At 33.4% G+C, this 27,384-nt stretch overlaps 2 protein-coding genes across 2 annotated transcripts in view; both read right to left on the minus strand.

The window, feature by feature from the left end:
• The window catches only part of T48 (FU domain-containing protein T48), a 161,629-nt gene that overhangs the window by 89,380 nt on the left and 44,865 nt on the right, over positions 1 to 27,384 (minus strand). The window lies entirely within an intron of this gene.
• The window catches only part of LOC143227331 (uncharacterized), a 138,578-nt gene that overhangs the window by 36,554 nt on the left and 74,640 nt on the right, over positions 1 to 27,384 (minus strand). The window contains exons 4-8 of the mRNA XM_076458787.1: positions 7,351 to 7,416; positions 6,118 to 6,269; positions 4,074 to 4,182; positions 1,250 to 1,583; positions 872 to 923 (exon numbers count right to left, since the gene is read on the minus strand). Of these exons, the coding sequence (XP_076314902.1) occupies positions 872 to 923; positions 1,250 to 1,583; positions 4,074 to 4,182; positions 6,118 to 6,269; positions 7,351 to 7,416 (713 nt within the window). The remainder of the gene's footprint in view (positions 1 to 871; positions 924 to 1,249; positions 1,584 to 4,073; positions 4,183 to 6,117; positions 6,270 to 7,350; positions 7,417 to 27,384) is intronic.

A 27,384-nucleotide genomic window follows, 5' to 3' on the forward strand; every position in this document is an offset into this window, starting at 1 on the left:
ACTCTTTTACCAACAAATAATGGGATTGGCCACACATTATAACACTCCTACAGATGAAAGGGTGAGCATGTTTGGTAGGACGGGGATTTGAAGTCACAACTCACAGATTACAATGAAGCTCCCTAACCACCTGGGCATGCTGTGCCAACAAAATGAATAAACTTTCAGAATAAGTCATGTCAAGAAGTTAAGAGGTGACCCAAATAACTTTTAATAAGTTTGATAAACTATTGATGCTACACTTGCACTAGCTGATTTTTACAGGAAATTTCATTAGAGTTTCAAAACTAGTATACAGTATTCATGTGGAAAACTAACAAGTAAAGTTACCATCAATATAATTGTTGACCTTAGCATAAACTCCTAATAACAAATATCTGAAAATATGTCCATAAAAAAAATCAATATCTCTGCTTCTTACCTACCAAGTTATAAGAAGGTATTACGCATTATTTTCATTTTATATATATATATATAATCCATCTCTTCTGTTCCAAAACAAATCAGTATAATTTTAAGATCATATAAATGGTAAAAAAATATTTAACAAGAACATTCTCAAATCAAACATTGAATTTTTATTTCCCTTTTAACTTCATTTAATTTGTATTTATACCTGTAAAATAATTTATGATTTTACTTCTTTCAGTGGTATACTGTTGATGATGCAGTGGTGGAGGTGCTGATCTAAAAACTCTTTAATGACTATTCTGTCTTTGTTTTTGAGATATCAGATTTCAAAAGAACCGTCCATCTTCGCCCTCATCAATCAACAATAAATTGTATTACGGCACCATTAACGTATGTTAGAGTAAGTTTTTAGTTAGTTTCAGTAACCGTTAGTTTGTTTTAGTTGTCACAATAAACTTACTTGTCTTTAACTGGTGATTCATCCACATCAACACTTTGTTTCACCTTGATATCTGATAACAAAACAAACAACACATTAATTACATTATTGATATTTAAGAACACATTATTTTTGATCACTTACAATGGTGAACAAAGGCAATTCAGCATAGCTAGAATACTTGTTTTGTCATGTAAAACTCTAGTTTGTGCCAAGCCAAGCAGCAGTTTAAAGCTGAGATATTTTATAAATGTAACTAGCACAAAAATGAAACATACTAATGACTAAAAGTTTTAATTGTTTTAGAAACAATAAAATGAACAAAATGAGCTTCTAAACAAAAAAAAAAAAGAGAGACGAACACTATCTTAGTTATCAACTAAATGTCCAGTTTCTTACCATTATTCCCAGGTGGTGGTGAACTTGTACTGTCACTATTATTAAGAATATTTCTCAGGTTTTCACTTTCCACATGCTTCCAGTCACTGCTACTTCCCAGTTTATTATTGATCACAATATCTTTCTCTATAGGTGTTGATGTCAGTTTTTTTTCAAAGATAAGAGTGTTGTTCTCCTTGATTGGAAAGACATTCTCTGTTTCGGTCTTTTGGAATGTTTCCCATGACAGGTCTGGATTATGGCATGGCAAAAATTCCGAGTTAAACGTGTTGAACCGTTGTCTAGTGGAAGCACTCCTTACGAAATCACCAGGGATATCAGAATTGTTTCCATTCTAGCAATGAGTAAAGAAAAGTTAAAATTTGGAATTATTGAAATACATCAACAGCTCGATAATAGGAATTAAATTCAGAAACATAAAAACACCAGATAAAATGATATTAAATACATTTACTGAACCCAACACGATAATAAATAAGAGTTTTATACATATTCAGAAATCATAAGCAAGCATTTCACTTTTTTTTACTAGGGTTGTCATGATATATAACATCTCAATAATTCCTGTACGGCCATTTGCTTTCAACTCGATGCTGTCATCTTTAACAACATTTTGACTAAAACTAACCAAAGAAAAATTATTACACAAACCTTACATTACGAGAAAGAAATATACATGTATTAACATTGTTTAAAATCCAACTTATAAAAAATAAATGAAAGTTGTGTAGTATTTAAACACATCACAGTTGTTACAATGTCCACTGAAAATAGTCTGCACTTGTTAAATCTAACAAAAATCAGCATGCAGTGGAGAAAAGATTAATGCTTTTCAAAAGGCAGATCATCACATTTATACAACTCTAAATGATAATGTATAAAGTAGAAGTCTCTATTCTTGTTAATTCTCTACTTTGGAACTTAATAAAAAATAATAAATATTCAGCAGTATAAAGGGAAATTAGTACATTATGCATTGCAGGAGTACTTGCACAAAAAATCAGTATTTATGATAGTGATATTAAGAAACACAAACAACAAAGACTTTAAGAAAACTAATGAAAAATGTTGAAACAGAACATTATTTTCATGACGGAATATTAAAGTTTACTTGACAGAATTTGGAAGGAAGGATTAAACTTTCTAAATATTCAAAAACTCCACATCTGAAAGGCAACCAATGTCACTGACTTTGGAGGGTAAGGACTTCATAAATCATCAAATATTACCACAAACAAAAAGAACCAATGAAACATGCACAATCATTGGCTCTGAAGAGTAAGGAACATCACAAAGCAGAAAATGTATTACACTAATGAAAGTTACACATTTCACCTATTCATCATACGAGTTTTTTGTGAATCAGATAATTATGCTCAGCAGTTATTTGGGCATAATACTTTATCACTAAAATAAATACTAGAAAATAATCCAAATTCCTTGACAAGCCACTTGTCATTGTTCCAAGCCTTTTCAGTTTAAAAATGTTCTAGTTAACTTTAAATTCTAAGATTTTAAAATTACTTCACAGATAAAATTTGGAAAAACCATTTCCATTACTTATATTAGTGTAGCATGAAGCCATACTATATGTTTTAACCCCTCTAGTTAAAAAAGGGAAAACATTTATTTATGTTGTTCTTTGTTCAGATGCAGAGAGGCACTCAAAAGAATTAATATTTTTACTTTTCTCACAACAAACCTGGGCAACAGTATGACAAATCCTGAGTTAAACTTGTTTAACCATTATTAAGTGTAGGCACAACTGACAAAATCACCAGTGATACCAAAATTGTTTCTAATAACAGTGAGTAAAGGAAAAATCAAAATTTTGAACTGTTCAAAAACACAAGTAACTCAATGTGGTTTCAATCCAGATACATAAAGACACCAGACATAACTACCAATATAATATTGTATTTAATTAGTGAGCTGAGTTATTCGTATCAGCAAATCAGATAATACTTTTGAACAGATCTGCCATCAGTTGACAACGTCTTGTTCCAAGCAATTCTAACAATCACTGTTAGAGAATAGACTTCATGCAGACTTTATACAATATTTAGTTGTTTTTAGCGTCAATTCTTAATGCTTTTTTCAGTTGTTTGTCTTTAGAGTTTTTTAGTTATTCTGTTGTTTTGAGTTAACTGTGTACATATTGCCCCTTTTGTATGATGTCCAAATAGGATTTTACACACAATATTTTTAATACTGTTTAGGGTTAACGTGGTTTACTTTTCATTTAACCTTTTAACTTTCACTTAGTTTCACTTGGAAATCTACCCACACTAATATAAGCTTCATTACACAACATTAGTTCTGGTCAGTCACATACACAGAATCAATTATTTCATATACTTCTATTTATTATACCATATTGTAAACTGTGAAAGTTCTATTATGTATCTACTACTTATGTAAACTCGTGTCTCATTCTTCTTACATGTGTTGCAACTCAAGGAAAAACGCATCTGAAAGCATGAGATTTCAGAACCTCCTGTTCTTAACAGACCTACTTCCTCTGCTAGTTATCTAAGTGATGGCAAATTAGCAGTTCTATAATTCATATTAATCATACTTCTGCAGAAGCAAATTAAGGAGTTTTAATCTCTTCTAGATAAAAACATAAAAGGCATATAATCCTTGTTGGCAGTTTTTTCTAAACAACAGATAAAGTGAGAAATAAATAAATCTCTAACTGATACAAATCTTCAAAGTGCTGCTGAACAAAGTTACCAATTTTCAGTGTTGTAAAGAAAGCTATAGTCATTACTGATATGAAAATATAATATACAGTAAGAGCAGATGATAGCTGATGAAATACCTGCTTTGAAACATTTGTTATTGTCGCTTTACCACCAGGAATGGTTGCAAACCTCTTGTTTCTACCCCTTATGGTATTAGATGGAAATCGTGACAAAACATCAAACCACCTGCGAAAGAGTATAATCTTTTTAAAACCTTTATTCATCACCAGGTTATAAAACTTAAGTGTTTGTTGCTTGCCAACATTAAAAACTAGGTAAACATAGACTATTTATCAATATACTTCCAAACAAGCTAAGAGTAACACTCTGTTTCATACTGTAAACATGTATGAAATAATCTATTATATTTCCAAGTCAGGTACCTTTAATAATTCAATATCATTTCAAATATATAGGAAAAAAATGATTATAATTTTAAATATGTGCATGTGTGTAAATATAAATTGTTATCACTCTAAATGAATATTTCCTGTCACTCTATCATGATATCATGATATCAACCCTTGAGCATTCCAGATTTATCAACTAAGTACAGTGTTTGTTAACTACATTCCTGCAATTATGAGATACAAAAACTCATTTTATCTGTAATAAAAAACAAAATCTGCAGTAATTATAAAAACGCCCTCACTGAGGTCATGGTATTAATTAGCCTGTAGGTCTAAATCATTGCTAACAAGTCCCTCCCAAGGAGATAATTTATGAGTGCTAATTCTAAGAGGGGTGACTTAAATTTCTAGTTTAATATTTTATAAAAAATGATGATGAGTAACTAATTAAACAATTTTAATTTAAAAAAAAACAGGAATTTTTCCACTTGAAACTTTAAATATGTTTAATGGTATTAGTTAAAGATGTTTTTAACCAAACAGTAAACTTGTTCTTTTAAAATATGTTTCTTTTAGAAGTGTTCCCTATTTAAACAAGTCATTGCATTTGTTTGTAACACCTTACTCTGTATATTTAAATCTTTAATCCTAAAAATGAACATTTATAAAATAAAATAAATGATACAAGATCAATCATGTGAATTTTTTACTCTCTCATGAGCATCAATCATCCCCTTTGAGACCACACTTAGATCACATTAAAGATGAAAGAAATCATGTGTTTTCAGACAAGAATAATCCATCAAACACTTTACTGTTAAAACTCTTGATTTTAACAACAAATACTAGATTTTTCCATCCACCAGTTAATTCAATTCACACTCTTAAATCACGGACAATAAAGAAAAAAAAAGCAAATGAAATTTACTATCAAGAATAATAAATCCTACTAATCAGTTTTCATAACAAAGATTAGAAGTATCCTGATTTTACAAAATAACAGCCTGATATCAAGCAATATTATTTCAGTAGTCTTCAATACAGTCCAAATTTTCTAATACATGATTTCAGATCAGTTCTTAAGTATAAAAAGAAACATTATGCTATATTGAATATTTTAAACACTTTAAATGAATTGAGAATATGAAAAATAAAACAAATTTCAAAGTTTAACATATTCTAGCGATACTTCAACTGATCACAAGTTAAGCTGAAAAAAAAATCAATAAAAATGTTAAACTATTTGACCTACAGAATCTAAGGCTTAATAAATAATGAATTTGACCTACAGAATCCAAGGCTTAATAAATAATGAATTCAGTTAAGTAAAACTTTTGTTGTGATGCATTAGTTGCTAAAAGGGCAACTAAAATCCTATAAAAGTATTTTATTTAATAAGAAAAAAACTGTCCTGACAAAATGATAAAGAAACTCATAACTTAGGTCATTTCATTCTTCTAGTTACTGATATATGACAACAACCATTTTGTCAGCAAATTTAATTTTAAAATTTTAAATAAAAAAAGTCACAAACTTTTTTGCTGAAATGCTTAGTGTTGATAGTGGTTGTTTGTAGTATTAACCAATAATTTGCATTTATTTTGTCTTCAAATATGAAAAAAAACAAGATGCTAAGATCATGATGTAATATTTTAAGAATGTTTTGAAAAATAGTTCAAGTTGTCTTTACAATCAGATAATGAATGCATGAAGAAATAAAGTGAATCAGAATAGCATAAGAGATAAAAATATTTCTGAAATTCAATCTCACCAATTTCTTTCTTCTTTACTTGTTCCTTTGATGAAGTGAACCTTGTCTGGAGCTGTGATAGCAATAGAAAACTGGTTTCCTGTCACATTCTCACCATCTGAGACTTCTAGCACTTTGTTCATGTCTATCACAGCCTGGGGTACAGTGTCAGGCTAGGAAATAAACAAACTAGTTAGATGACCTGAGTGATTTATGTTTTCTTACCTGACATCCCAGGTTCTCTGGAATCTTTCATTATCCCATCATTAGAGATTATTTCAGCTTTTAAATGTTTTTTGCATACACAACTTTTTAAGACCAAGTAAATCTGTCTCTTTGAAAAGATATATCAATTTCATTATTATAGTATGTAAAATTCTGCTAGGTGATTGAGAACTTCATATTTCGTATGACAAGTAATATTTTCTAATCATATTCAAACATGTAATGTCTTTTCCATTTTCTGCACACAAATATCCTTTTCTATTATTTTATACATAAAATATTTAAATCATTATATCATAAAGAGTCAAGATTTGTGTTTCAATAATTTATGAATAATATGTTTCATAGATATCACACTCATATAAAAAAGGTCACAGGGGCAAAAACCTAACTCACAATCAGTGGTCCCAAACTTGGATTCTCAAAACTTACACTCACTAAAAGGATGTACATGGAATCTCTTTCTAGTTTAAAACAACTACACATCAAAGCAGCATGAGGCATGCCATCCTAAACCTTTACTTTTATAACCCATTCTATTTCAGACATAATAAATCTACATCTCTATACTCCATAATAATGAAAACAGTGTTAGTAGATACTTGAACAAGAACAATAAGTTTGTCTTAATACACTACACAAATTAAAATAATACATTTCATACAATATATCACGGTTGAAAATATAAAATATCAAAAACTTAGAAAATACATAAATATTGAAGAAATATTTTTAAAATATTATAAACAATGTATCGATGAAAGCAAGATTTTTAAAACAAAGACTTGAAATTTCCAATCTGTTTTTTTTAAACAATGAATTAATGTGAAGAAAGAAAAAACAACTTAAACTCAATACAAGTAAACAAGTTACATTTTTCAAATGAATAATATAACTTAAACATATCCTTAGACAATGCACACACAAAACAAATTATAATCTAAGGGCATAAAATGATTACTTAACCTAACAATATCATTTAGATACTAAATTAATTGAAATTTGTGATAACAGATATAATCAACTTACATGCTCATCAACTGAGTAAGTAAGTTCTCCATCATCATAGAGTACAAACCAGCGTCTCTGCCATCTCTACAGTAAAAAAATACTTTGTAGTTGCATGTATTTTACGTCACACAACGTTATTATTGATTAAGTCGCTGCATTAAAAATATACCTTTGGATCTAATAAATCTTCATTAAAACACAAATATGCATAATTACACTTTGTACATTTCATGTTAGTGAAGTCCAACTAGAAAGCATTATTACATTTCATCAACTTCAATGCATACAGATCTTTCACACTAATAAGTCTCATCTATTTATATCTGCATCTATTAATAACTGTATCAAAATAAAGTATTCAAACACTGAATGCATGTTAATTTTGGCTCATTGTTTATTATTTATATAGAGATATTGTAATCCAAAGGAGAAATATTTTTCAAGTAATTCACCAAAGATTGATGCAACGTATTTCATACAGATGCCGTAATCTACATAAAAACACTTATTAATGATACATATAGGACTGAAGTAAGTTATTTGGTATAAATGTTGTAACCTAGAATTGGTTTAACATATGGCAACAAATTCTCAATATATTAACAGTATATGGAGGATCAACATAACTATGTTTATCATTTAATTTACAGTTTGTTTAAATATTTTAGCTTTTTTTACAAAATTTAACAGTCAGTAAATTCAAATAAAAGTCTGACAAAAAATTCTAAAAACTTAAAGCATGAACAAATTCAGGATTCAGTTAAACCTAAAAAAAACATCAATACATTTAAGTTTTATTTTTTATTCATTTGTTTTAGCTTGTTTCACAGAACCTGGCAGTTGATGAATTCATGTAACAGTCTGGAAAAAATTTCTGAAACAATGAAGATATGGACAACATGGCGAGGCAGTTCAACCTACTCTAAGGTATTTAGTTATATTATCAGTATTAATTAGATAAAACAGGAAAGCATAAGAAACAGGTCACTACAAGAAAACTCTTTCTCATCAATAAGGGTGTGGTTAAAGAATTTCTTTAATTTGGAATGACTCATCCATATAATTGGTTGTTGGTTTGTTTTTTTTTGTGATACTTGTTCAGAATCTCAATGAGATAAAGTTGAAGTCTGTTTAATTTGGAATTTCTTAGTACAACCACTTAGTTTAACAGTTTCAACATAAAAAAGAATTTGTTATTGTTTCATCCAACCAGAATTTAACACTAGATTTATGAATCTATTGTTATTTAGCTTTAATTATTTTCAAGAAAACATAAAAAAAATATTTTTTTAAAAACAACTATTAAATTATATAAATAATATATACACATACATATGTACTTACAGGAGATCCCAACAATATTAATTAATATTACTTCACAGTACAATGTAACTCCAGTGAATAAGTGTGCGTTTTTCTTATAGCAAAGCCACATCGGGCTATCTGCTAAGCCCACCGAGGGGAATTGAACCCCTGATTTTTAGCATTGTAAATCCGTAGACGTACTGCTGTACTAACGGAGGACAAATAAGAATGTAATAAGCTGACTTAAAAACACTTCCACAGACCTGACCGGTTTTGTTCAACAAATTTAAAGAAACAACATAAATCATATAACTAATTCCAAAAGATAGACGCACAGGTTAAAAATTATTACACTCAAAAGTGATTCTTCAAAGCAGCTTGTTTCTAAAAATCTTGCATAATTAGCATTGTTTTAATAATTGTTTTTTGACAGCTCATCTCCTTTAACATTCTGTCTAGACTTGTGGTGCCATCTTTTAGTAGTCTTAGACAAATATAAGATACTTTTAGCATGGATAATAGGTGTATCAGGTTATTAACTAACTCCCGTCACAACCATGTAGGCTATCTATCTTACGTACATATTTTTTATATATATACAAATAAATAAATAAAACAAACCAGTCGCTCTTATAGCTTCCAACAAGATTACTGCAATAAATTATTTGTTTACTGATTCGAACTGAGTCAAGAAGTCTGATTATCTATTGAAAACATGTTAACTTGGGAAGGCGGATTGTTTTATTCTTGATATATACATATATTAATTCTGTAGACGTTCTACAACTGAATGCTACTGCAGGTTGGAAGATAAAACATTAATCATTAAAGATAAATAATGAGCAGATTTTTGAGAACGTACATTAACAAAGAGATAAAGTAAAATGCAAATATAAATATTAATCGATATCATAGATGTTATTTAACATGATTTGATGACTTTAGTTATTAAGTGTTTTATTCTTTCTTAGCAGCGGTCTTTAAAATGAAACAGTACTCCAAACCATGTGGATTGAAAATTACTGGTTTTCATTGGTAGCAAGACTGTACAGCTAATGGTTTTTTAGGCGAAAAATCGCATATCATAATGTCACTAAGTAGAAAGTTTGATATAGTTTCTAAATGGGAGGTCAAATATCACAATAACGGGCAATGACTGGAAAGACTTGTAGAATCGAGCAGATGGTTCATACTAATAATAAACAATGACCCAAGTTTGAACAAGACTTAAATAGTTCTTAAAAATCGAACTCTACTTAAAACAAGTACATTGTGATCACTGTTATGTAAATGGTTGACAAATGTTTAAGAGCTGAAAAGTTCTTACCATATTTAATAACTTCACCAGTTTTTCCTATAATAAAGTGCAAACTTATTAGCGTTAGTAACATATTTGTTTCTAGCCAATCATATGACAAATTTAATACAACTTTCTCGATGAAAGATAAAGATAATTGAATTCTTTATTATACTAATATTTTCAACACAAGGTACCTCTTTGATAGAATTTATTTATTCTCTTAAAACAAGATAATTTTAACAGCACAAAAATAAAAATTTACACTAGCAACTGGTTCTGTACGAAATTAAATCATATTTTGTAAAAAATCAACTAACAATTTCAACAAATCTGATGTCTTTACATTCTTGAGTTTCAACTACGTTATTATCTTGACTCTGGCGATAGAGAATTGGACGTAATTTCTGAGCGCAGGATTTTTTTTTTCTTTCAGAAATCCATTTTAACTGTTTTTACTCTGCACCTAATTATAAGCAAGTCTAATGATTCTTTCAGTTGCAAAAGACAAAAATTAAAGTATTTCCATAAAATGCTACAATGTTCGTTACTAATGTTCAAAGCAAACTTGCAAGAAACACAAGGTCATGTTTAATAGCGCAACTCTTTTGAAATGCGTCACATTTAAGTTAACCAAATATGGAAATAGTCAAATCAATTTCGTGTTATCAGCTGAGATATCAGTGGGGAGATTGACCTATTCTTTACGTGCGCCATTTGACAATTTGATAACCCAACGTTACTGTGATTACACAAAACATTGAAAAACTAGCTTCGGTAAAGACAATCAAAAACTGGATGTGTTTCTCCACACTGAGGTTTTGCACGTGACGTCACGAGCTGGCAAATACCGGAGTCTTGGCCATTGTAGACGTCAAGCTACCACCTGTTTACGCTAGGCTTAGCAGGGGAGCTTTATTTGACTCATTTCTTTAGCTTCATCAGGTGTTGTCATGGTAACTGCTTGTTGTAGCAACAGACAGGGACAAAAGTCCGGTCTTGCTTTTTATCGTTTCCCAAGAGATAAAAATCAACAGAACTGATGGATTTCTACTGTTGATCGGAAGGAATGGGAACCACAAGACAATAGACGAACATTTTATAGCAGATATGAACGGTGATTTTTCAACAACGTATAAACAACTATAAATATCATGCAAGAAAAATTAAGTCGTGAGGTGAATTCTGGTAGCAATGCGGCTGCGCCTCTCACGACGTCGGTAAATAATACATTTGGCAAAACGTAAAGTCGCTTTGTCAGCTTGCTTAACATCTTCGGATAAAGTCTCGACTTGTAATCTGAGGGTCGCAGGTTCGAATCCCCTCTCGTCACACCAAACATACTAGCCTTTTGAACCGTGGAGGTGTTTAAAGTGTTAATCAATCCCACTATTCGTTGGTAAAAGAGTAGCCCAAAAGTTGGGTGATGACTAGCTGCCTTCCCTCTAGTCTTACACTGCTAAATTAGGGACGGCTATCGCAGATAGCACTTGTGTAGCTTTGCGTAAAATTCAAAGCTACAGTGACCGGAAGAAGCCTCAGTATAGAAGTCAAAAAGCCGCCTTCTTTTCATTCAACAGGTAGTTCTAGTCCATTAAAGTTCTCAAACCAGTTCGTCTGCTCTGCGTGAAGTCCCACTGAAACAACAAGACTTCAGTAAAGTTACAATGCAAGTTTTAAGTTTTTTAATTGTAGATATTAACTTAATAAAATATACTTTAAGGCTGAGTCTACAATGTGTTTATGGAACAGAAACTTTCAAACTCTTATGATATCTTCTTCAATACATCCAGAATGTGGACGTTAATAAATTAAACTATGTAGAAAACTTTCAGTATAATTAATTATGTCTTAAAGTATAATATTGAAAACGCGCCATCTTATAATTAGTATATGCTTATTAGTTACATGTAACGTTCAAATTCAAGTTGTATCTCGCTTAACAAGAAGCTTCTAAGCTTAAAAGCTAGGATTCAATAAATACATTTTGGAGTTAACACAAAAATTAATTTTGCAAAGTCTTTACGAGTCAGAAAAAACTATCGATTCGAGTACTGACAATATCGCGAGTGTCTCGCGCGAGTCTCATGCTCTCTTCGCTCGTGAAAGGAATCGTTCGTTACAGGTTGTGGAACAGCAGCTGACAAGAAACTTCGTATGCTATTGGTTAGATCGTCTAGAAGGCAATTTGTTTTTAATTATCATTTTCTTTTAATCTATTTTTATTTACTTACTTGATTATCCTTTTCATACACTAAACTTATGATTTTTTAAACTTTTCTTTTTATTGTGTGACAGAAATTGTAATTTCCCAAATTTTCATTGATTGTACACAAATTTTCTTCTTCGAATTATAGTAAGTAATAATAATAAATTACATTATTTCACCACAAACTGAAGGTGTAATATCTGTCATATTTTATGTAGTCAAAAGGGTACCTAAAGGATAAAAAGGTACCTAAAGGATATAAAGAAACTGTTTCCCTCGCATTCCCATGAGGAAATATATTTGAAACTTCCACAGCATCTAGGCCTAACAATTTACAGTGCTAACCAACTCTAGATTCAGGAACAGAATACAAGTAAACTTTGTGACTTTGTGATAACAGTGGGTCGTCTTTCCCGAGATGCCAATATGAGACGTGGGGCTGTCCAACCGAAACTGGACTCTTATCCCAGTATCAGTTTCAACACCAAAAAGATATGTTTTTAACTTCAGAAGTTTAATTCACATCTTTGGTTGCACTTGGAACAAAGACAAAATCTATCATCACGCTGAATGTATGGAAACTTGGACTAATTTCAACAAAACTAACATTGGAGATAGAGTGCTCAATATGAAATATAGTTAGGAGCCAAGAAAAGGTAATGGAGGTGCGATATCTGTTATGTTACAAGTACTTTGACCCGTCTAAAGGCTCTTCGAGTTCACACTGAAGCCGAATCTTCATCGAGTAGAGGACTTGTACTGGGGTTGTCGAGCTTACTGTTCGCTCAAATCCAGATATGGACTAACGTCCATAAGAAGTAAAAATAAGTACTCTGGTTACATCTCTCCATTTCAAAATGCCAGTATTGAAATTGATCATGAAACCATTGTGATATTTAAAATACCAAGCAATTTTTCATCTACCTAAACACAACATCTGACTGCAGTAAACAAGATTAGCATTATTCTGTTGTTATATGCATTTCAGTAAACAAAGAGAAATAATTAAACTATTTGAATGTTCTCTCATACAAAGGCAGCGGGAACGTTCAGTAAACCCCAGAATCGTTTTGAAAAGAATGGTCTTTCGTTTGACTATCGTGTAGCCAAGGATTGAATAGTTGTTGTGACCGACGATTACATCGGACTACAGACAGTGAGAAAAATCTGGCGTCAAAGATATATTATGTGCAGTGTTTTGCACACCGTTTAATTTTAGTGGTTGAGGCCATATGTGCATAAAACAAAACAATAACGTAGCACAAAGCGAGTGTTTTTTTTTTTTTTTCAAGGGCATTCACAAGCAACTAAAACCTAAAAGTTCTGGTACGCTAGTCATCATGCACGAGTTGAGAAAGTACTATACCTCTCAGCAAAATTAATTTTGTGAAGTCTACATTAGAATCTAGTGTTCATGGTGGAAAATTTGTGAAGTTGCTGGTGAAGCTTCACCACTCTTGAAAACTTCAAGACTGGTCACTGTGGGTGAACTTTTGAAATGATGTTAAATTACTTCCAAATACCTGTGGATGTGAACAACGCAACATGAAGTTCGAGTGTCGGTTTTAAGACCTGAAAGCATGCAGAATGAGAGAAACTTTGGCCTGTATCTTTTTACTCGCTGAAATAACAGTAAAACAGTCCTGGTGTTACTTATTTACTCAGAACCACGTTTCAAGAAAGTTTCCTACAAGTTGGATCCACATTTTGAAACAAGGTATAGTAATTAGCACAGATTGTTACGAAATCATATTATTTTATGATTGTCGAATTTAACGCTTAATGCTCTGAGAATTAGTTTCTGAAAACGTGTTATCCCTATTGGTTTTTCAGATTGTGTAGTGTCTTCAAGTGTAGAGAAAATTCCTTTGTTGTAAACCTTAGCTGGCGACATAAACTGTTTTTTGAATATCAGTGTTTACTTTATCAATAGCAAAAGTCATTCAGCCTCTCACCTTGAAAAAAATTAATCAGATCTACCTGTATGTAGTAAAACATGTCCAAACTTGGTTTCTCTTCACTGTTTGGCTCCAGCTCCTAAACATCATTGTACGACAGTATCTCATGGACTTGAAGGTGCTGTCAGTGAGTCAGTAGTAAATGTTATTTATTTGTCACTTGTACAGTGTTTTTATCCAGATTATCGTGTGCACGTGCAATACGTGTGGGCGCTTTTCTTATAAAACAGCCATATCGAGCTATCTGCTGTGTCCACTAAGGGGAATCGAGACCCAATTTAGGGTTGTAAATCTGTGGACGTGCAGTATATGCCGCTACTCTACCTACGTATTGTATTACAGGTACTACGTATATTGTACAAGGAACTATACATACATGTACACAGAATGATATTTTTGACTACACTATGGCGCCTATTATTTTTGTATGAACTATCACTTTATAGAAAAACGTGTAACTGCTAAATATGTGTAATTGTACAGGGTGTTCGGAAAGTCACTGTGCGGTGTTGAAAGCAGCGATAACAGCATTCATTCAGCCTATTTCAAGCCAGCAACTGATAGCGGTGTTTAGAAACAAAATAAGAAGGATCCCAGTCTGTTTTGATGACAACAGGGGTCACTTTCAACATTGTTTATAATTGTCATTCATATTTCCCTCCTGTATTCTATATTGAAACATGCCTGTTAATAAATATATAAGTGTACAGTGACTTTCCGAACACCCTGTATATAATTTAGGAAACGCGTGTATTGATTGAAAAACTGCTGCAGATTTACTCTTCCCCAATAATTTCATTGGACATCTTTATCTCAATACGATCGAAAATTACAAAACAAACAATCTGATCAACATAAAGTTACATTGACAGACTTTCTTAGCACTGTTTATACTCTGTATAAAATTACAAAACGAAACAAACGACACATTATCCGATTTATTTGATACCATTATGTCTTGTGTCGGTTTAGTAACCGATTCAACATGCATAACAGTGGAATATTACTACTTTTTGTTTTGTATTTTTCATGTCTCAGGTCGACTTATCAAATGATTAAATAAAATAATTCAATAAGAACTTCACAAACAGCTGTCTTCGCTGAAATTAAAAGAAAACGTTTTGCACTAATTACGATTTTAATTATTCAACATCAGATTGTATTTTAAATTTGGTATATCGGTTACTTTTTTTCAAGAATGCGTGTGTGTGTTTTCTTAGAGCAAAGCCACATCGGGTTATCTGCTGAGTCCACCAAGGGGAATCGAACCCCTGATTTTAGCGTTGTAAATCCTTACACTTACCGCTGTACCAGGGGAAGGGGTTCAAGAATGCAAAAAACTTTTTTTTCAGTTATTTCGGTATTACTAAGAGCGACTACACAGAGAAATTGAACAGTCACTGTTAACTATCTTTAAAATGACTTGACCCACCTTTGTGAAAAATTAGTTTACATTTATGTAACATGTTAAAGCGTGGAAAATGTAATTCGTTTCATTAAACTGGAATGTCACCCCATGAATAATAATATTCCAGATTTTGTGCAGGTGGTTGGGGCGCTCGACTCGTAATCTGAGGGTTGCTGGTTTGAATCCCTGTCACATCATAGGTGCTCGCCCCTTCAGCCGTGGGGGCGTTATAATGTGTCAGTCAACCCAACAGAGCAGCCCAAAAGTTGGCAGTGGATAGTGACGAGTAGCTGCCTTTCTTCTAGTCTTACACTGCTAAATTAGGGAAGGCTAGCGCAGATAGCCTTCGGGTAGCTTTGCGCGAAACACAAAACAAAGAAACAAAAATTTGGTGCAGAGAAACTTACTAGTCTTTCTGGTCCCGAATGTAAATCTTCATACACAAATCCCCGAATGCAGTCCTATCTTAAAACATGTAAATATTGTACCAGTCCTAAAAAATGAGGCAAGCGTTAAAAAGATACTTTCCATAATTGTGAAAAGTAATTCAAGAACCTGGTACCTGCATATATATCCTCCTCACCTCGAAATTGAAAGCAATGCTAAAGGCTTAGACTGTCACTACCAGGACTACACAAATCCTGCTGTTCTTTATAACTTGACAGACAACTGTGTAACTTGCGCGAAGATAAAAAACAACAACAAAACACACGAACCACCCAATTCAAATAGTCACTTGTTTATATCTCTCTCTGAAAAGGTGATATTTCATAAAGCACGCACATCAAGTAAACTCTTACGTCATTTTGCTCTATTGAAAGAAAAATGGTTAGTTAAATATTTAACAGCATATAAAAATAGCCATGATTTTGGAACAAATGTTACACATACGTTAAGAACAACTCTGTTCAAGTACTGACATCTATGGTTGTCCAAACTTTTTTTTACATTTTGTATGGTAATCTGTTCTTGATCAAGTTTCGAAATGTTATAGTAATCCAGTCCGTCAGAAAACCAACCATGATTTACGTTTATTAAATCAAATATTATGGTCACTATAAATTAGCTACTGTCCAGAAATGAAATGAGAAATTAATATTTAAACAGTCATTGACCTCACAAACTATGACCTGGCCTGTTTTTTCACATCTGCGAAAATGACGATGATTATCTGTATTGTCTCTCTATACAAAATGGGCAAAAGGAAAAAGTCGGAAGTTAAAGTCAGCTACCACGAATTTGTAGGAAACCAGGTCCTGCATGTGTGTATATTTACCGGTTTTTATCCAGGTCATTTGAGAAATTTGTTTCTCCCTTTTTATGGAATGCTGGGAAATAGAACAACTAATTCATGTAGCTGGACTTTCTCTCTCAAGAATAGCAGTCAATCGATTTAGCCAGAGGAAATGTCCTGTGCGTGTTGCACGAGACTATTGGGTCACAAGTAAAAACAAATGTGAACACGTGATTTTCACTGTATACAAGCCAATAATCTCTACAAAAATGCACTCATTAGCGACGTAATCTAATCAGTACTGAACCCAGTGTACCTAATCTCACTATAATGTACATAGCGTGTATTTATCTATGTATGTGAAAGAAATAATAAATGCATTGTGCCACCATCTATTGAACGGGACAATACAAAAATCCATAAAAAAATTCGCACTTAGGGTATTGAAGATTGATACAATTAGAAAGATAACTGTGGTATGTGGAACAACCACCTCTTTATAATTGTACATACTTTTAAAGTACTCTTCTCACAAGAAGAATGTAATTTTCACAAGGACTGTACGTGAGGGTTCAATAACATCTTTAATTCTGTAATTTGCAAATATAATACTAAACAAGTGCAGTCCTTAAAATGAGTGTGTTTTCCTTATAGCAAAGCCACATCGGACTATCTGCTGAGTCTACCGAGGGAAATCGAACCCCTGATTTTAGCATTGTAAATCCGTAGACTTACTGCTGTACCAGCGGGAGACCCTTAAAAATAAACCACTTTTAACGTATAAAAACGTTACAGTTTATATCAGCACAGTCCACCCACTTTTACCGTGCAGTATTTGCCACAAAAGCTCTTTTGTTAGAAAATGTCCACTTTTATATATATATATTTTTTGAATGAGGTATAAAAACACGATTAGTAATCACTTGCAAAACACGATTAGTAATCACTGCAATTAAGAACTAGAATTTATAAAATTAATCCTAACACAAGTTATATTTATACAAGTCTGCTTAACAATCTATAAAGCAGACAAACACAATGATAACACAACGTGCATGTGTCACTCGTTGTAATCACTTGCACACACACGGCCGCCCTTAGGGCGGCGTTTCTGCTGTAATTAAGAACTAGAATTTATAAAATTAATCCTAACACAAGTTATATTTATACAAGTCTGGTTAACAATCTATAAAGCAGACAAACACAATGATACCACAACGTGCATGTGTCACTCGTTGTAAGAAGCGTGGTTTATATCTATACAATCAATACAAGCTTAGTGTTCGTTCTGTAGTTATCTGTAAGTCTAGTCAAGACTAAAGAAATGGTTGATCTAAATTAATGCTATACTGACAGTATAACTCTTTGATTACGGCACATAATTAAATAAACTAAGCTATTTATGGCTCTAACGTTGATTTTGCGAGAAACTCAGAATAAAACAAGATTCTATTTAGGATAAAAAAGGCTGCCATCTTAGCCAATCAGACTATAGGTTTCGTCTTATCGCCATGTTTACCATCAGCGCAGGGCAAGAACCTTGCAGCTATAATTAGAAGTGCGCCCTAACATTAATAAAAAAACACCCACATTTAAATGTAATTACCACGAAACGGTCGGTCATCACCACAAACACTCCAGATAATTACAAACATGTTCATCACGGACTGAAGAGACTGTACAACAAACTGGGTAGGAAGGTCGGCAGTTGGTTGTTTAAAAAATAAAAACAAGTAATGAAACGATTATTTAAACCAATGATACCCGTGGTCTTTAAGTAAAACCTAACTAAAAGAGAGATCGAGTAGCAGCTGGGTTTTGTGAGTGTCAGTCACGAAGTGTGGTTTGAAAAAGATCCACTCTCTGAATAGGTTATATGACAAAGTGTTTAGTGCTAAGATACACGGTTGAAGTCCCAATTGCTCCACAAAAACAAACAAACATATATTTACAAGATAAAGTACTATTCAGAACATTTATCTTTCATTGATTTGGAAACGTTCGATCAGCATCTGCTGCATTAACATTGTTTCAGCAGTTCATGCCATGAGCTGTCGAAGGAAGAAAAGTCAAGGTACGAACTCAATCCGCCTATAAAATATAATGATTTAAAAACACATATTCGGATTGAAATGGAGTTATTGTCTGCAAGGGTTGGAAGTGCAACTGAAATAAACTAGAACAGATCCGTTTATTCGTTGAAGTTGACGCAAAATCACACGCGGACTATTTACCACTCAATAGTATGGCCATCTGGCGGTCGTCTTAACTAATGCTGTTAGCTCTCTATAAAGCGTTCATAATTTCTGAACAAACTATTTTGGATTTTATAGTAAATTTGAGGATATTAGAAGCTCAGCAACTCATGGAAACAATATGATCGCCATATATTTATCCTAAATAACCGTCTTTCTTCCTTATGGTCTTAATTTTGTTGTTTTTTTTATTTTCACGCAAAGCTACACGAGGGCTATCTGTGCTAACCATCTCTAATTGAGCAGTGTAAGACTAGAGGTAAGGCAGTTAGTCATCACTAACCACCGCCAACTCTTGGGCTACTCTATTACCAACGAATAGTGGGATTTACCGTCACAGTATATCGCCCCCACGACTGATAAGGAGAGCATTTTGGTGTGACGGTGATTCGAACCCACAATCCTCAGATTACGAGTTGAGCGCCCTAACCACCTGGCCATGACAGGGATCTTCCGTATGGACCTCTATCTGACACGTTTCACGCCCAGTATTTCACACATATTTTAGTAAGCCAAGGATATACAGAATGGTTCATTTACAATTTTAGCAAACAAACAAATAAAAACGTGGAAAATAACAACATCTCTTTCATAGGATTATTCACTGACCCTAACAACTACATACCATCTATATTTAATGAAAATTTAGTGAAAGTACTTGTGTATCGATATTAGAGTATTATTAATGACAGAAATGTGTTGAATCAAGAGCTGTTTAGTTTTAAATAATAATTCTTATCTGTCCAACCTGACCGATAAAATAATAAATATCCAGATGGGCAGACAAGACCACCCTCCAACAAGGATTTACATCGTAACACCCTAAAATTTTAGTCGTCTAATGCCTATGTCGTTCATTATAAAAATGTAACTATCAATAAATCAAACAAGCTGCCTTTTCAGACTCCAATACAGACTAAAAACGTCTTTCCGTTAAAAGACCAAATTAATTATATGCATAACTTCATGGTGGTTCGTGTAGCAGTGAGAGTGCTGGAGTTTCAAAGGATAATGGGTATAATTTACAGTAAGGAGACTAAAAAATAATTAATGAAAGGACACTTGAACTTCTTGTTTGTAAACAAAACATACTGGAAAATAACGATGACCTACCAAACCTAAGATATATAATAAACCCCAGAATTTAATGTCATATTCAAAATCCAATATAGCTCCCAGGTGGCGAAATACAGAAACGGCTTTAGCAATCTATGTATTCACATGTTTTAAGCACTTATATTCAACCTTGGATTAGTTCTTCTTGTTCAGATGTGGTTATTTCTGGCTGAACTCGAAAAGCAATATGGCTGCCAGACGGCCATCTTGGAAAAATGATTTTACTGATGTAACATGAGGTGTAGATATATGATCAGGGCAGTGAAATTCTTATAATTAATTGAGAAAGGCGTTCCCTTATACATTGATAGATGGACGGACATCTGATATCACCACGTCTCTCTACTAACTTCCAACAGAGATACTGATTATCAGTAAGAAATTATACTTTTAAATTTTCTCTTGGTTTGGTTTTAAATTTCGCGCAAAGCTACTCGAGAGCTATCTACGCTAGCCGTCCCTAATTTAGCAGTGTAAGACTAGAGGGAAGGCAGCTAGTCATCACCACCCACCGCTAACTCATGGACTACTCTTTTACCAACGAATAGTGGTATTGACCGTTACATTATAACGTCTCCACGGCTAAAAGGACGAACATGTTTGGTGTGACGGGAATTTGAACCCGTGACTCTCAGATTACGAGTCGAGTGCCAAAACCACCTGGTCAAGCTGGGCCTCCGCTATAAATAGTGCCTATAAACTACATTACCCCACACACGCCAATATAACCAGTAAAATGTTAAAGTTCAACAAACTAGTGGCTTGAAATGTCCAACAACCTGAAGTGACGCCAGTAATATAGGGATATCATGGTGTGTGTACATCGACTGAAAATATGTGATGTATGAAGTATATGAACTGTCACTTAAAGACCTACCTGTAATATATACAAAAATACAGTAGTAATTTTACGTCTAATGAACTTGGCTGGTTTGTTTTAAATATTAGTTGTTTTTTGTGAGAAACACACAATGCAAGATGTTTTCCTTCTGAAAACATCTAGTACACTATAGCTTCACGATTAAGTTTCCCTTTTTTTTTTTAATTTCGTGCAAAGCTACACGAGGGCTATCTGCGCTAGCCGTTCCTAATTAGCAGTGTAAGCGGCTATTCATCATCGCCAACTCTTGGGCTGCTCGAATAGTAGGATTGACCTAACATTATAACGCCCCCACGGCTGAAAGGGCAAACATGTTTGGTGTAATGGAGACTCAAACCTGCGACTCTCAGATTACGAGCTGACCGCCCTAACCACCCAGCCATGCAGAGGCCAAGGGATACGAAGAGTCAGTAACATAAGTAAGAAAAACAGAATCGCCACAACTGAGGTAATACGGTAAGCCTGGGGTCCTTCGCGTAAAAATATTTCTAGAGAACTGAAACTTTCAATATTGATTAAAATAGACAGTAAAGTATTCCATATGAACATATATTTACGTTTTCTTCGTAGCTGTAAACATAATAAATGTATAACAGGGACGTCTCCAATTTTTAGTGGGAGGGTCAACTTTAGCAGTGGTACGGGTGTATCAACCCCAGTGGGGGTTCCTGAAGACGAAGTTCCTCTAAAGCAACTACATTAAGTTTATTGATAGATGAAATACAAACAATTTATACATTATTTCTTTGACCTCGTATTTTTATTTTTGGAAATTGAAGTTCAAAATAAAATAAGGCTTGAGATACAATTTTGTAGGTTTCTTCTTTCGTCATATGACACATTGAACAATATTGCTTATAAACCTCACTACACTGTTTATAAACCTCACTACACTGTATGTCATATTGCTGAAAAGATGCGATATGTACTGATTAATTCAAATGATATTATTAGATTTTAATTTTTACTTAAACGAAAACTATTCCATAATTCAAATGATATTAGATTTTAATTTTTACTTAAACGAAAACTATTCCATAATTCAAATGATATTAGATTTTAATTTTTACTTAAACGAAAACTATTCCATATTGTATTAAAGATCCCTGAAATTATATCCCCATTGTATATACGGCGCTACCTTGAGACAGTGTTACACATGTGAAATTTAGGCATGTGGTTACAAATTGTATCGTGCTATATTTTGTATGTGTCTACACAAGTTATCAAGACCCTGTGGTGTGTCGCGCAGCCAAAACAAACTGTTGAATTCAAACAGTGTGTCATTAACAGGACTGACAGTTTAGCACTTTTCCACTTTCTTTATCCCAGACTGTGGTAATCAAAACATCCATATATCACCAGCGGATGCCCTCTACTGGTCTTTTACTTAACATGCCACATTTCAAGTCAATACTTGAGATGTAGCGTCTCTACTTTTGATCGACTTCCTTTCTATTTTTTTCCATGCCAAAAGTACGGAAACTTTATTTGATAGAAAAATATACTTAAATTTTATGGACTTTTTCTTAAAACCAAATTCTGTACACTGATCAATCTTTTCAACCCACAATTAGAAATCTCATTTGGTGTAAATATAAACCCCAGTTATTTAACATAAAGCCGCTCAAATTTGACGAAAATTTTTGCGCACGTCTGTCTATCTGTCCAACATTTTTACTACAGCTTCATACCAAGAGTATAAGTTGACCGTTTTTGTCATTCAGATTAAAGACAGCTCATTTAAAGCAGCAAAATTATAAGGTGAAAGGACGTCCAGATAAACAAGTATTGGTTGAGCCAAACAAACTAGATTAACAGTTTCTAGCTCAGATTTCCAAAATAATCATACTGGTCCACGCCTACAACTAATTATTAACTGCCAACTTTTCAGGACATATTCACTAAAGTTTATGAAATTTCCCAGTTAAAGAGAGTTTAGCATCACATGATATTAGCTTAAGCAATTAGCATAAATTATGATGCTTGATATGGCTAAACCGATAACGTGGCAGTGATGAAAAGAAACTGTTAATCTAGATTCTACGGTGTTACTACAAATGAACCTATCACCACTGTTTTAGAGGAAAACTACCATAATACATATTTAAAGAATATGGTTGGTTCTGTAAAGCAGAGGTCTGTTCCGAATAATATGGTTCGATCCTGAAGCCAATGAAGTTTGCTATCGAGTGTCACTTTCTTACTTGTTATTGGCTGGTGTGTATGAACAAATAGTTATGATCACAAACACTTGAAGTATATAAAAATAAGGCACGGCCAAAAAGTTATTGAATGTGTGACGCCCCACGTTGAACACAAAACGTGGTCTGGCTCTCTAATGAATGAATATTTACCGTGAAATTCTTATCAATGCTGTAAGTATAGCTATCAGTTTGACCGCAATGTTTTTTGTTTGTTTTTTGCACATCTAAGGTGTTTTGATTAGATACATTTTTCCACGATAAATTAGCGCCCTTTTCTGAGTGTTTGCAGTTTATAAGTGTTTAACAAATGCTCCCCCTTGACCAATCCACAGTTTGAGCACGTGTTATTATTATTCATTGCGTTTCTGATCGCCAGGTGTCACTATACTTCAAAGAAAATTCAGTGATTAAGGGCGACTGGGAAACTGTAGTTAACGGACGGATGGAGTATATTATATAGTTTTTATATCAGATACCTAATTATCGCTAAACTGTACACATCAAGTGCCTCAACACTTTACTCCAATAACAAGACTGTATATGGATCAGTAAACTAACCACACAATTAATGTAAACCATACTTTTGTTCCTAAGGTTTCTGAAGTGAAATTAACGTTGTGAATGCGATCTATATCAACACACGCAACAAACTGTATAATCACCAGGTTAAACGATCGTTCCCCAATGTTATACATATATGGATGTAAGGCAGGGAAATAATATAAAACATACAGACTTCAGTAGAGCGACAGAGTACTCGAGTTTCACATCCGCCTTTTTGTGATCTTCAGCGCTAAATACGGTCACACAACGATCTAACAACGTAATGATTGATTGTTACTATGACGATATTCACATAAAACGGTTTTAGTATAGTTTGTTTCATTTAATCTTGTAGCAGTCTATAACGGCCACCACGAATACAGCTGCCTCCGCCACATGTTACACGAGCTTGTTCGTTAAGTATTTATTATTATTCAAGCAGTCAGATCAGTCAGTGTTAGGTAGCAACGCAGTTGATGCTATAACTAACGATCGGAACCAAAACTATTTCCAAGTTTTAAACTAAGTTCACACGAATTCGATAAGTAAATGACGTTTTTTTCTGAAACTTGTCCAAGTTGAGAAAACGACACACGAACAGAAAGAACTGGTGGTGTGTTAGTCTTTTATGGCACAAAGCAGCTAGGCTATCTGCGAGAACTGTTGGTTAAAGACACGTCACTATCTACGTCAGTTCGGTAACTGTATATTTGTTGGTTTGTACCTTAAAAACTGATACAGGTTTACTTACTTTCACAAAAACCAGATCCATATCTATTCCAACAAACACGTGGTCTGCCAGTGTATCTTGTCACCACTCGATCTCTAGGTGTACCATACTCATGTTTCACAATATCCGTAACCCTTAATCGCATAATCTTAGATTCTACGTTTCTGCCGTCATTAAATAACTTACATGGACCATGTAATTATATACGAACGAACGATTGACAATATTACTATTTTCTTCAGCCATGTTCTCGAAATATTAAATAACAATAAAAAAAGGTCCATACTGCAGCAACTGAACTCAATATTTTTAACCTGAAACAATTTTACTCACAAGTGGATTTTCAACAGATTTTGTTCAAAACTATTTATATCTTTAATGCTACGGCACAAAAATAAACCACTTAAAGTCTATCCCCTTAATATTTCTACATAAGAGTTAAATCACTTTTGGTCATCTCCTTAACAGAACCACATAAAGATAAACCATTTTGGGTTATCCCCCTTACGAGCACAACATAAGTTACCAATAACTACCGATCAAAGAAAGTTACCTAAATAGATCGGAACTAAACATTATTCTACTTTTGAATATCCATAATTTAATATATATACTGTCCTTGTTAATAATGATTGGAATATTCACATTAATTCACCAACTGAGTATGCTCGCTGTTAAGAGACATTTTCGGCCGCAATCCCAGTAATATCTCTCAACGTTGGGCCAGAAAAGCTCTAGTTCTAAACCCATACACTAAGATAAAATTCAAATACCAACCCCTGTTGGTTGTCCCCTTAAATGCTACCACGTAAAGATAAGAACAATTTTTAACTTTCCCTCTGTTCACTGCTGCCAAGTAGAGATATACCACTTTCGGTTATCCTCCTTAATGCCATCCCGTAAATATATATATTTTTTCTATCTCTAAGTTCACAAAAATAAACCACTTCTGGTTAGCCCCCTTAATGCTACAACCAACTGAAGTTCGTAGAACAATCCGTCGGAAAGGTAACAGGCATCTTTATAATACTTGTTATGAATATATCAGATATATACAAAGAATTTTACTGTCAAGAGCAACAGTCCATCAAATTGCTGTAATATCATTATTCATCATTGGTCACGCCCCATGTATCTTCAATACGTGCTCATTACACTTTAGGTCATTTGAAACGAAACAAAAAAGTGCAAATGACTGTAAAACATGCAAAACTAAATGCATACACAACTTCGTTAAGGCGTGCAATAGTCATATGTATTTATCGATAAGTAAAGTGTGGTGGTGTTACTGAAAATAGAACCGATTCCTACGCAGTACTTCACGCTTTCTAGCATTCCCGTCAGGGTAGAAGGACCATACCGATTTGCTTTGTTTTGAATTTCGCGCAAAGCTGCATGAGGGCTATCTGCGCTAGCCGTTCCTAATATAGCAGTGTAAGACTAGAGGGAAGGCAATTAGTCATCACCACCCACCGCCAACTCTTGGGCTACTCTTTTACCAACTAGTAGTGGGACTGACCGTCACATTATAACGTCCCCACGGCTGAAAGGGTAAGCATGTTTGGTGCGACGGGAATTCGAACCCGCGACCCTCAGATCACGAGTCGAGTGCCTTAACCACCTGGCCATGCCGGGCCATCAATTTTTTATTACCATGATTCAAAATCAAAATTTTATATTAAGGATTAATAACACAAAATTATTCAATGATTACTTAATTATTATAATTACCAATAATGGTGGGGTTATGTTTTCACTTGTATGTGTTTTTCAGCAATATTTTTTCAGAAACGGTTGAATGTATAAGGTCGAAAGTTGGTACACATTTTTATTATAATTTAACTTAGAAGTGATTAGTTTTTGGATAATCAATGTGACACTAAGATCATGAAAATTAAAAAAAAAATCTGTTAACATAGAGACCGATTTTTCACAGTATTTTTGCTTTAAACTCAGTCAAAAATGATAGGATTATCACGAAACTTGTACTTTTGTAGAATATTATTTCTCATTATCTTGCCAAAAATTATTTGTGTCCGTTGATAACGATGGGCTTATGAACACATGTTCTTAATTTTTTTGAGGGCCAAATATGATCAGTGCTGGGTGAAGGAGGCATGCTCTTTAACTGAGTGCCACTCTAGCTGATATATGAATCACTATATTTCAAAGGAAGTGGCTAATTCAGATCTTAAGTGCTTCTTAAGTTAGTTGGAAACATGCCGAACAAATCTCATTCTTTTAGTACATGGTTTAGTAATGTTGATCTATTGTACTGCCTCTAATTAACGCCCCTCTCTAATTATTACCTCCCCCCGGTATTTTTATAAAGCTCGCTTTATGTAGCAGCAATAGTAATCCCAATGTATAATCCACTTTTATCACCACAGGTTTCTTCACTTGAAAAAAATGAGGAAAACAGACACACACACTTGTTTGCACTGAAATCAATAAATCGCATGAGAAAAATGGAATCCGGAATGTCCCCTGTGCAGTTTGCAAAGGGACAATACGGTATTTAGAAAAACTCCCAAAAATTCGACTGTTTTTTTTGGTCACTCAGATGTTCATGGTACACTAGCTACTGATGGATGAAACTTTGAACTTCCTGATGTCAAGAGACGCTTAACCATTTCTTCGTCATATGAATGCTAGCGTTCAGAAGGTGATAAACCTTGCCTATACTTTACAACAACTTTACTATAAAGTTTCTGATTAATTCTCTTTGTACAGATAATATTTTCTATAAAAGCACAATCATCTTCAATGATCTTTGGTTAGTCATGTAAGTATCTGCCTACGGTGAACTGGACGTGGTATAATAATAGTAAGCGTGCCGAATTTTGAGTGGGAAGATTTAAAGTACAAGCCTTGATATAAAGTTGAATACACATGTTGTACTTTCAGAAA

The sequence above is a fragment of the Tachypleus tridentatus genome, chromosome 9 (assembly GCF_004210375.1).
Source record: "Tachypleus tridentatus isolate NWPU-2018 chromosome 9, ASM421037v1, whole genome shotgun sequence".
Taxonomy (NCBI): Eukaryota; Metazoa; Arthropoda; class Merostomata; order Xiphosura; family Limulidae; genus Tachypleus; species Tachypleus tridentatus.